General features: G+C 38.2%; 1 protein-coding gene across 3 annotated transcripts in view; it reads left to right on the top strand.

The window, feature by feature from the left end:
• Positions 1–12,413, top strand: part of LOC106060292 (sodium/hydrogen exchanger 10-like) — a 52,626-nt gene that overhangs the window by 10,284 nt on the left and 29,929 nt on the right. For all 3 annotated transcript variants that reach the window (XM_056044444.1, XM_056044443.1, XM_056044445.1), the window contains 9 exons: positions 237–395; positions 1,172–1,277; positions 3,922–4,065; positions 5,993–6,152; positions 6,992–7,073; positions 8,813–8,915; positions 9,395–9,482; positions 9,938–10,027; positions 10,841–10,935. In XM_056044444.1, the coding sequence (XP_055900419.1) occupies positions 237–395; positions 1,172–1,277; positions 3,922–4,065; positions 5,993–6,152; positions 6,992–7,073; positions 8,813–8,915; positions 9,395–9,482; positions 9,938–10,027; positions 10,841–10,935 (1,027 nt within the window). The remainder of the gene's footprint in view (positions 1–236; positions 396–1,171; positions 1,278–3,921; positions 4,066–5,992; positions 6,153–6,991; positions 7,074–8,812; positions 8,916–9,394; positions 9,483–9,937; positions 10,028–10,840; positions 10,936–12,413) is intronic.

Below are 12,413 nucleotides of genomic sequence, written 5' to 3'. Positions count from 1 at the left end.
TTAAATTTTTACTACCTTTACTATTTTAACTGTGAATAGACCTTGTTTTTAATGATTTAACTGTATAGAATTTAGCCCTTGTTATGTAAAGGGAGAGTGATCCTTAAAGGATTACGGGCACGACATGGCCTAAATTGTGCCTAAACTCAAAAATCAACTTTATAGTGTGCGCTACAAAATTCCATATTAAACTTAAACAATTACATTCCTATAATTATTTTATTGTTATCTTGTAGTTGTGTACGCATTTCCTTTCCTGTTGGATATCCTTCTGTCGGCTTCTTTTGGCTTCATTGTTGGCAAGATAATGATCATGTGGATTAGCAAAATGTTCAAAGACATAGTCAACCAGACCACGATTGTCATAGCTTTCGTGTACTCTGCATTCTCAATATGTAAGTTCTGCCCAATGTATTTTAATGTTTTACTGATTTGATTTGTTATCATTCCAGCACTCTGTCAAACAATCATCCTTTCTAGCTATCAATCTGTATGTCTGGCAGTTTGTCTGTATAATCATGTTTTAGAGCATTTTTCCATACTATCTATTTTTTTAGTTTACAAAGATTTTAACCACTCCTTCTGTTTGTTTGTCTGTCTGGTGTAATGTTTGTACACGTTATTTCTTCCACACTCATTCTCAGATCAAGTTTAAACGTTACAAAATTATTTATTGTACATAACAAAAAAATGAATATATACAAAATCTACCAAATAGTTAATTTAGTATCCATTTTTTTGTTTGGTATGGAATAAGTGAAAAAAAAAATGCTACCTATTGAGAGATGTGGCTTTATATGTGGAGTTATTTCCCTTAATAGGCCTACGTTTTGCACAAGTTGATCTCCCACTTTCCATTCTCGGATCAACTTGAAATTTTACAGTTATTCATAGTTAATGACAACATAGGAATCAATTTAAAAAGAACCAAATGGTTTATCAATTAAAGGGAAAAAAAATCAATTAGTGGCAATTAATAAATTTTGGGTTGTTATAGAAAAAAGGGAGATTATTCCTGCAGTATTTTTGAGGCTATTTCCCTCGGATAATTTTTTTTTTTTAAGATTTGTTTTCGGCAGGTCTTCGGTCTTTCCAAAGTTTTGACTGTCCCTCAAGCCGTTGGCTCAGTCTATACTAAAACTATTAACTAATATAAAACTGTTTCTTTAAGGTCAGCTAAACAACATATCAGGATTTCTGTGTATCGTGGTCATCGGGCTGGTCATGGCAGACAGGCGTGCAGTCATGTCCACGCAGACTACGTCAGTACTAAACAAGTATGTGGACTCAATACGTCACACGTCGTCCTTGATTACAAAGCTTGTATTGACTCCTTGCGTCTGTCTGGGTGGAATCTATGACACGTCATTTCTCAAACATCCATTCTTGGATCAAACTGAAACTTTGCACAATTATTCATTGTCGATGACATCACCTGAATCCATGAAAGAGAATAACTTAATAATAATTCAATTAGTCGTAATCTATTTTGTTTTATATAGAAAATGTACTAGGGTAAGGGGCGATATGCCTCGTGTAGAGAGGTCATTCACTAACAATTTTAAACTAAGTATTAAAAAAAACAACTTTTATTTTTATAAGTAATTCAATAAAAATAAGAAAAAAAAATTCAATTCTGACCTTACAACCTATGGGGCAGATGATGTAAAGGTCATCTGTTTCTATGACCCACGGTTAACGAGGGTGTCTTGTGTCCAGCACAACCACCAGCCGCATTTACTTTACCCCAGCTAATGTCAGATACCCATTAGAGCTGGGTGGACTCAAAGGCGCCCTAAAATTGTGTGTACACGTTATTTCTCCCTCACCTATTCTCGGATGAAGCAAATTTAGTTGAAACTTCACACAATTATTCAATTAGACAATTAATTACTGGTAATTTATTATTTAATTAAATAACAACAAATGAAACCGATACTCAAGTATTTATAGATATGCCCATTACCCTTAAATAATTGTTAACACTACTTCTCCCTCACGCTTTCTCCGATCAAGTTGATACTTTAAATTATTTTTATTGTACATAGCAAAGCATTAATCAATAAACAAACAAGGTTACAAAGACAGTTTGTGTGGAAAAAACTAACTCAAAAATCGGCCCCTGAAGTGGTCCACCCAGGCAGGCTTCAAATATTTCCAGAATCAACTTCAGCTGCTCGAGCCACTGCCTTTAACAAAGTCAATGTTGGGAAATTTTTTGATCTTCTTGAAAAAGAAGTTGATTTAAAGAAATATAAATCAACTCAAATCTATAACGTTGACGAGAAAGGCATCACAACAGTGCAATCTAATAATGCAAAAATTATTGCACTAAAAGGAAAAAAACAAATTGGAGTCCTGTCATCAGCTGAAAGAGGAAGGACAGTAACAACAGTAATTTGCATGAGTGCGGCTGGTGAATATGTACCACCAATGTTCATCTTTCCTCGCCAGCGGATGAAGATGGAGCTAATGGATGGAGCACCTCCTGGATCCATTTATGCTTGCCACAAGACTGGGTGGATTCAGTTGGATTTATTTACACAATGGCTTCAACATTTTATCAACTTTGTCAAGCCCAGTCTGTTAAACCCAGCTTTACTAATTTTAGATGGGCATGCATCACATACGAAAAATCTAAATGCAATAAACCTGGCAAGACAAAATCATATCACAATGATTTGTCTTCCGCCACACTGCACTCACAGAATGCAGCCCCTTGATGTTTCATTCATGAAACCACTAACTACGTACTATGACTCTGAAATACAAGTGTGGCTGAGGTCGCATCCTGGACGAGTAATCACGGAATTTCAAATTGCTTCCATTTTCGCCAAAGCCTACCTTCGTGCTGCCAGCCTTGCCACAGCGGTCAATGGCTTCGAAAAGACAGGCATCTGGCCTGTCAATAGAGACATTTTTCAAGACTGGGAATTCAAGGCAGCGGAGACGACAGATATACAGGTAGCATCAAATGAAATTCAGGAGCAACAAATGAACTCTGCGATGGATTTACCATCGACATCCAGCTATTCAAATTTGGAACTTGGTAACCAGGAACCTCTTAACAAATCCTGGGGACCAGCTGACATTAGTCCTTTTCCGGTGGCACATTGTGAGCGAAGCAAAGGGAAAGGGCGGCGCAAAGGGTGTACCGCTGTTTTGACGAGCTCACCATATAAACAGACACTATGTGAGCCGTCCACTTCTAAATGTGTCCCAAATAAACACAAAGGAAATAAATCAAAAGGCAAATCATCCAACCTAGGTGATGATGACACTCCTTGTATATATTGCAATGGCCTGTTCTCGGAAGATACAGATGGAGAACAATGGGTTCAGTGTGTAGCTTGTAGTAAATGGGCCCACACTGAATGTGCTGGGGCAGAGTCCAGTATTTTTGAGTGTGACTTGTGTGTGGAGAGTGATTAAATATATATTTTTTTATTAAAATTATTTCCATTCTTTAATAAAAATGTTTTATTTTATCTTGTCTTTTAAAAAAATCATGTTTGTGTTTTTTATTTCTTATAGTTTTAATGACAGAGCTTAAGTATCCCATATTACCCCCACAGGGTGGGTAATATGGGATACCAACTAAAAAAAATAAAATTAAAATATCTTCATAAGTTACTAATTAAAAGGCCTGATGTTTGGTAGAAATATTCTTTAATGTGTAGTTGATCATTTTTTATATTGGTAGCTAGTTGGAATATACAACTTTTTTTTTTTTTAATTTTACAAGTTAAGTATCTCATATTACCCCACTTTCCCCTAATCACTTATTTTGTTTGATAATCGAAATAACTTGCACATTATTGGTAGATATAGTTTCAATGACGGAGTTCTTCCCCTTTACGTAAGCTTTATTTTTTTATTTTTTTTAAAGGATTTTCTTCTATTTTCCTTGTTCAATGTCAGATTTATGGAACTAACGCTGTTCACCTTCTCCTCTGTGGCCACGGTCCAAGTTGGAATCTACCTTGTCACTCATGTCTGGGGCCACCTGACCCTCGCATTATTCATGCTCTCAGTCTTGTCATTTATCACAGTTTCTTTTATTAGGTAAGTTTGGGGGATAGGTGTTTGTGTGTGTGTGTGTGTGTGTGGATAATGAACAGAAAACCCCCTAAAATTCATAACGTTTTATGAAAGTTACGTTTGTACATCTTTCTCTAAATTGTCAAAACTGAATTGATAGTTTAATAATACTTCTTATTGTGGAAACATAAATTTGATGTCCAAAGTATGCCAGAAATGTTAAAGAAATAACTGTTTGATTTCTCATGTAGAAGTTAGGGAAAAGATTGAACAAATAATAATAATAATAATAATAATAATAATAATAATAGGGACTACAATGAATTTTGTTTCTATCTAACTACGCTCGACCCTTTCAGTGCCAGAGAATCAATATTAGTTCGTTTTTAATATAATAATAGTAATAATAATAATAAGGCTTGAGGAATGCAGTGTTTCCCGTGGGTACACAGACCCAGCTGTGACCAACACATTTTGCCACATCCAGCGCAGGCATAACCGTTGTCCACAGGTGGGCGATTATATTGCCGGCTACGTGTGACCTCTGCAACTGATTTTCTTTTGGTCTCAAACGTGTACCCCGCGTCCTTTGAAAGTGACCTCCAGCTGTCTCGTTCTGAAGCCACCTGTAGCCAGGTGCTCTCTTCTTTATTAGTTAAAGCAAGTTAGCGCCTAAGCTGGTCTGTAAAGTGTAACAGTTGGGCACCTCTGTTACGTCGACCATATCTCAGCTCACCAAAAAAAGACTGATTTTGGCATACCTTCGTCCCTCATATGGGATTCGTGCTCTGCCTAGCATAAGAAGTCTCTCTAGGCCTACTGTCTATACCGGCGTTCGCAAGGACATCGCTGTTTGTAGTGCCATCGTATGTCCACGATAAACAATATAAAATATAAGCAACCAAAAAACACAACGCAAACGTCCTACACATATAAACTAAAGAGTCATTGCATAAAGTTATCTCTTTTTATAGGCTTTCAATATACAAACATTTTGAAAAGAAGGAAGTATACAAATTTTCATTCCTAATTAGCACGCTGTCATTCTATACTCTGCTAGTTTAAAACAAACTTGAATATTCGCTCAACTAATATGTAAGTAAATTTCCTGTTAACACATCTCTCGAGACATTGGCAGGAAGTGACAAACACAAAGCCAACCTTAAAATGGAATACATCAATCGTTCGTGGCACTGTCAATATCCATCGCTTGTAGCTTAAGTCTGATTTCGCTATAACGTAATTGACATTAGTTCAGTCTAGCAGACATCACCAACGACTAGCTGACACTTGCAATGTTAGCTGACATCTTCAAAGGCTAGCTGGCATTACCAATCTAGATGACATCACCAGATGTTAGCTGTCATCACCAAATGTTAGCTAACATCATCAAAGTGTAGCTAGCGTCATCAAAGGCTAGATGACATCCCCCAATAGAAGCTGACATCATCATTGGCTTGGTGCCTTGACCGAAGGCTAGCTGATATCTTATCTAGCATCTTCTCATCTTTGTTAAAATCACCAGTGGCAATCTGACATTTCTTCTTCAAATGAGATCTATTCTTAGTACGCGCCATGTATTCCTGGGCCGTCCCCTCTTAATCTTTTCTTGGGGTCCCAGGTTAGGGCTGGCAAGGTGATTGTGGAGCAGATGCCAAGAAGATGGGCAAGACGTGGGGACAGTTGGAGAGACTCGCCCAGAACCGAGATGCCTGGAGGAAGCTGGTTGGTGACCTATGCCCCAAAAGGGACCACAGGCTGAGAGGAGATGATGATTCTTAGTACTCCTAAGTTCACATAATAATTACATTCATAATTAATTGCTCACCTCCTTAATCATCAGTAATGATATGGACTCCTCCTGATGATTAATTGATTAATAATCACAGTTTTTATTTCAGAGTTATTATTAGAATGCTCTTATTATCTTGTTTACTGAACGTCCTCACAGAGCCCTGGTCCTGTTCATCACGTATCCAGTCTCACGTCTGTACATGAACAGTCTGCACGTGCTCTATGTCGTCTGCGCCTGTCACTTAAGGGACTCTTACTCTTGCATCTTGATCTTCACCCTCATCGACACGAGCCTGCACAAGAAAGTCAATACTGACGTATGTATCCCTGCACGAGGTAGCGAGATTTTCGCCGTCGCGTTGACGCCTTCAGAGATTTTCAAGTTTTTTGTCTTTTCTGATACTGTATTTTTGAAACTTCAGGGGCTTTAAATATTTTTTTTTGATACTTATGTCTAATTGTAGTTACGTAGAGAGCGAACTAACAGCTTCAACAAGCTATAAATAATCCTTTAAAAAAAAAAACGCCCGCTTTTCAAAATGGAAAGAACTCTGCATTTACAGCTATATTATCGCAATAATGTAGAAGTTATTTCCCTTTTTTGTTATCCATAAATATCTCTGAATACTGAACGATTTATTTTCCTTGTTGGTATCAAACAAAGTAATTAATAACCAATAATTAATTGATTAATTAGTTAATTTTTTAAACATTTAAATTGATTTATGTCTTTACTATGTCTATGAATAATTATGTGATTTTAACTTGATACGAGAATAAGTGTGGGAAAAAATAGGTAGTACAAACTACAAACATTTTACTAGACATAGTCATAGCTATTAATAATACAATTTTAACGAAAATTACAGGCTAGATAAGAAATTTAATAGCTGTTTGTTCTTTTTTTTTCGATCTTAATGCGACGGCAGACAGACAGAAAAAATTTTGAATTCTCTGCAGCTGGAGCTGCTGATCTAGAACTCTAGTTAAACTCTGTTTCTAGTTAGAAAAACGGGTTGCGTACGAGTAGGAAACTATTGAGTTCTAATATCTCGAGAGTCAGGTGATTTTGAAACTTAGCACAGACAAGAGGAATAACTTTTTAAACCAAACATTTGGACACTTTTAAATTTGTTTTTCTTGTTGATTTCCTCAGCTCTTCTCGATTTTAATACTGCACATTGTGTACTCTTTCTTGGCTCATTACCCCCTGGTCTCAGCCGTCGTCTCTTATGTCCGTAAGTGTTTTTTTTTTTAAATAATTTGTTCACTAGACTGGTGTCTGAAGAAACGGACTACACTCACCTCTGAGTCATACCACGCCATCAATATTATCTGGTTGTGTGACTTCACTTATGATGGGGTATCTTAGAACACATCACAGCTCTGTTTCACATAACAGCTCTAATGGACACACTAGTAGGCCTACTATTCGCCTGATTGTTGGACCCTAGTGTGCGCCGGAGAAATCATGGCAGATGATCCATAGTAGACGTATGGGGTCTGCAGAAATATGAAAATTGTATACAATTAAAATGACTTCTTCGCTGAAAGGCAGTTTATCCGATTGGATACTTTTAATAATAATCAACTCACCCCTGACTGCTGTTTTATATGTCTATTACGTACTGTTCTTTGACGACCTAATTTATATATTATGCATTTATGTAGTTCTTTCACTTTAGGAGTCCGTGGACCGTGGGCAAGTTTCGACTATGTAAAGGGTCCCCTGGTGAAAAAGTATGAGAACCTCTGGGTTAGAAAGTTTAAACGTTACTAATCGAAGATTGTTTCATCCATGGAAGTTATTCATAAGATCATGACACTGGAAAAACTTACCAAAAAAAAAAAAAAGGACTAGATCGATCTATATGAAATATGTTCAGCGATTAGGAGAACTTATACCTTAAGTAGGTGAACACACGCTTTCTCTATATGATGCATTGTTCTTTAGGATTTTGAAAATCAACTCATAGACAAGACTATTGACAGGAAACAGCCACTATGTTGCTTAGATGTCGCATTCTGTAAACACAGGAGGGAAAAAAAACACATCATGTCAGGCATTGGATTCATTGATGACCTTACTTTCTTAGATCTAGGTCCTCCTGCACCGTTTGGCAACTAGGGCGGTAAGATCTTAACAAAGATTTTTCGATAGTGCCTTCCACGACCTTTTCCCAGCTGATGAACACGGATTTGAGGTCTTCTAGAAAGATGCCCCGCCATGTTAGACGTGGACGGCCTTGTTTGAGCTTTCCTCTTTCGGTTTCCATGTTGTTTTTGCCTTTGCTCAACGTGTTTGTTTGGTCTAAGGACATGTCCGCGAATCTCATACCACGTTCAGTCAACACTTCACTTTGAGTGAGAGTGTCCGTCCGAGAAATGTTTTTTTTTTTAAATTGGAATGCCACCCAACCCGCTAACCCAGATCAATCTGTCGAACATACAAGTAAAGTTCCCCTTTCAGACTTTGCGATCTATAGGGCAGATGATGGGGTGATGCAAAGATCATCTGTTTCCATTGCTCATGGTTAACGAGGGTGGCATGTGGCCAGCACAACGACCAACTACCTTTACTTTCCCCAACTAATGTCAGGCACCCATTAAAGCTGTGTGGACTCAGAGGTGCCCAAATATCCCGAAATTGAAATCCCAGTCTTCACGAGGATTCAAACCCGGGATTTCAGATGAGAAGACAAGCGCTTTACCGCTCAGCTACCATTGGAGGCGCGAGCTCGAATCCGAAGTAGACGCGTAAAATGTATAATTCGATTTTTAACTCCATTCGTGAATGTGTAGGAGGAGACAGAATGGAAACCTTCTTTCAGTACCTCATTCCTCACTGCTTCAAGATTAGACCAGAGCTCACTGATTATACTATATGAGTAGAAAAGCTGCGCTATGCATAATAAAAAAGAGAGAGAGAGAGAGTGAGAGACAGTATTAAAAATACATAAGTGATTATACTCCACAGAAACTCGAAATATAAACAATGATAAAGTCATCATGCTGGAGAGAGCTGCCAAGATGATTAAAGATCTGCAATCCTCAGTCAAACGTTCTTTAAAATCCAGCATGTACGTAACCTTTGAATTTATAACCAATCTTGTATATTTAAAATATAATCTAGAAAATAAAAGACAAAGGAAACAAATTCACTCTACAATGCTGTATTTTCTAGAGTTGGCGTTACATTTTAAATATATATGGGTAATTATTAGGGTGCACCGGATAGTACTTTTTGATATTCGGCCGGAGCCGGATTTAGCCAGATACCGTCCCTATTTGTATAGTAAAATATACATACATCTACATCTAGCCACTCTATAACCAGGATTGCACTTGACTTTTAAGAGCTTTTCATTATATAGGCCTACATATGACCTAAATATATTCAACATCTACCTACACCATGGGTACAAATGAATAATGTGGATTTATCTTTCAAAGTTACTGATCAACTCCCTACGCCGTTTTTTTCTTCGGATCGCGCGCCGCTAGGTGCGCCCCAGAGTTTGAGAAACGCAATTGAATATAGATAGCCCTACTGTTTCAGGCTGACCACAGACGCTGACTGGGTCACAGTTACGGAATACACGAGACTCAAAGATGACTTCATGAAGCTCTACGGAAATAAAGCATATGTAAGTTTTAATGACTTATCGAATTGACCCGGGGGGGGGGGGACAAAAATGGTTCGTTTACAAGTATTGGATGTTATGTTCAGATTAAAAGATCAATACATTGTAGCCCAAACCACCCGCAGAACGACGGGGGGTGGCGGCGGGTAGGGTTCTAACCCGCCGTGGACATGGAGACGACAATTATAGAGCCTATCACATGACAGGCAGCTAGTACTTTTAATGAGAATAAACACTAATTGAACACATTTCTGCGTTGGATCTATCTATCTTAAAATGGGAAACACTGCTACTCTACATGTGAACAATGGCGGTAAGATAGCACCACGTGGCTAGGGACGTCTGCCATCTTTGTCTGAATGTTTTTTTTTCTAGCCAGGTTAGAACATGAAGAAGTTAATCTGTTTGCGTTTAACTCGTTGCACTAAAGAAGGCTTTAAAAAATTCCTATTTTTTAGCTGGAGAAGAAGCGTGATGGCATCAATCAGTTTTTAGGCACACAAGCCCTGAGGAAACAAGCCGTACGCCAAATTGTAATCACAGAGAGGGTAAGTGCAAACATCATATCGTCTGACGATAAATTTGCTCAGCGTAAGAGCATTCGCAGTAAGCAAGCAAGGCAAATCAGGATGTTCTAAGAAACTATATTTAGATCTCCAGTGCCCCATATGCCCATAAAAAAAATTTAGAGAACAAAACAGCGAAACTTGGATCAAATATCTAGCAGGGCAAATCTCTAGTATTCAATGTTTGTTAGACTAGCTTTAAAGTTTGTACCATGACTCAGGGTTACTTAACCTCGCACCAACAGAAGCGTTGAGTCCTTGGAGCGCAGGGCTCTTTGATGGCCTTATGGAGTGATCAGTTGACTGGGCATTTCTTTATTGTAGGTGCATTGATGAATAAGTGTGGCCACCTTGTAGTCGATAGTTGCTTTCACAGGAAGTCAATGGAGTGTTTGCAAGAGAGTAGTTGCAGAATCTCATCTTGTTTTTCTTAGGACTATTCGTGCGGCATTGTTCTGAATTCTCTGCAGCTTGGGAGATTTGTCATCGGGTATACCCGCTAGCACGGCGTTACAGTCGTCAAGGCGGGAGAGTATGAATGCCTCAGCTAGCTTTTTTGTTGACTTGGTTGTCAAATATGGTCGGATCTGGCCTGCGCAGCTACTGATAAAGTATTGATAATACTGAAAAAAAAAACAAACAACAAATCCTTTGTGAATGATATTTCTTTAATACACCTTTTTCTTTTCGTAGGTCCTATTTCCTCTAGAATTCATACACTATGCTCAACTACGTTGCCTTTTTTTAAAATTTCAAATTCACTTTTTTATTTGAGTACTATCAATCTCTCCGCAGACATGCTATGCCCGCCAATTTGAAGAAGGTGTTCTCTCGAGGCAATCTGTCATTAATCTCATGATACTTGTCAACGAGGCACTGAAGGAGAAACAGTAAGTAAGACACACGGTGTACGCGCAATTCGACCAAGACCATTCGTTACAATCAATTGGTCTTGATTAGACCCACTCATTGCGCACGTCTAGGAACGCACACATTTACATGACCTTGACCCTAACACTGTACACGTGACTAATTGATTGTAAACGCAATTCGACCCAAACATTGTACACGTACTTTGACCCAACCAATAGAGGCGGCCGTAGCAGTTCGCTGAATGCTGACCATGTCTTTCAAAGCTGCATACTATATCAAAAGGCCCAAACAAGACCCTGGCCCCAAAACCTTCCTATAGAACAAAAACTATACGGAGAACTGCCTGATCTGGAAACCACTCAGATATAGGATAACTGATCTGAACTCACCGACATATAAAATGAGAAGGAAGAAGTAGTATGCGGGCCCCGGGCGAGTAATAAACTTAGACTATACATACTGTACCACATCGCGCTAACGGGCTAGTTACCTCTAAGGCCGTATGCCTTAGTATTGTTACAAAACATAGTACTATACATGGTAATATGGTATTTCGAAACAATATAAAAAGATATAAAGAGCATTCTTCGTAATTGGTAACATAGAGATGCCGGATTAGGTTTCCAAAGTATACAGTAACAAGTCATTATTTAGGAGAACTGGTCTGGCTTCCGAAACTGAAGTGACAAGAGAATCTACAGCGGTGCCCCACTCGCCACGCCCTAAGGCCGTCTCTGCAATAAATCATGGGTCAAATATAATATACACACTTGAGCAGTTGACTGAAATTAAATGAGCATTAATTTGCTGGGGGAGACATTACCCGAGACTTAGTGTTAAGTACACCATACTGCAGTAGAAAGTAGTCCTCTATGTTGATTAACTCTTGCATGCCAACAAAATAATTCGTTTGGTGACATTAAGTTTGGAGGGGAGGAGGTTAGCACAAAGCAGTTCAGGTTGACGGCAAGTCAATACTTATTTATTCCTGACTGGATGCAGATGAACTAAAGATGTAACGTTTGGTTCCGTTCAATCATTTTTTGAGCTGATATTTAGGAGGACTTTGATGTTTTGTTGACAGTAATGACTGTAAATTTTAGTCACAATTTTACTGGGAGTTCTCGATAGGGGATGATTAGGAGACCGAAGAAAGTCTTTGATTGACCATAAATTAGCTTGAGCTTTTAATTATTTTTCTTGATTCCTTTTTACTGATACAGCTTTGTGTGTCTGTCTTCTCCTTCTGTTTCATTCTATGACAGCAATACTTTCTTTCACTTTTTTTATTCACTACTTTATTTTAAAAAAACAACAACATTATTCCTTTATTTAACTTTCTTCCTCCCTCCCTTGGATCTCTCTCTTTCTCTCATATCTCCTCTCTCTATCTTTCTCTCATATCTCCTCTTTCTCTCATATCTCCCCTCTTTCTCTTTTGCTCTTCCTTCTTTTCTCCCTCCATATTTTTCCTACCTCTCTCTTCCTTTTCTCT

This window comes from Biomphalaria glabrata, chromosome 10 (genome assembly GCF_947242115.1).
Source record: "Biomphalaria glabrata chromosome 10, xgBioGlab47.1, whole genome shotgun sequence".
Classification (NCBI taxonomy): Eukaryota; Metazoa; Mollusca; class Gastropoda; family Planorbidae; genus Biomphalaria; species Biomphalaria glabrata.
Note: the sequence above shows the minus strand (reverse complement) of the source record. Positions and strands in the feature narration are given on the sequence as shown.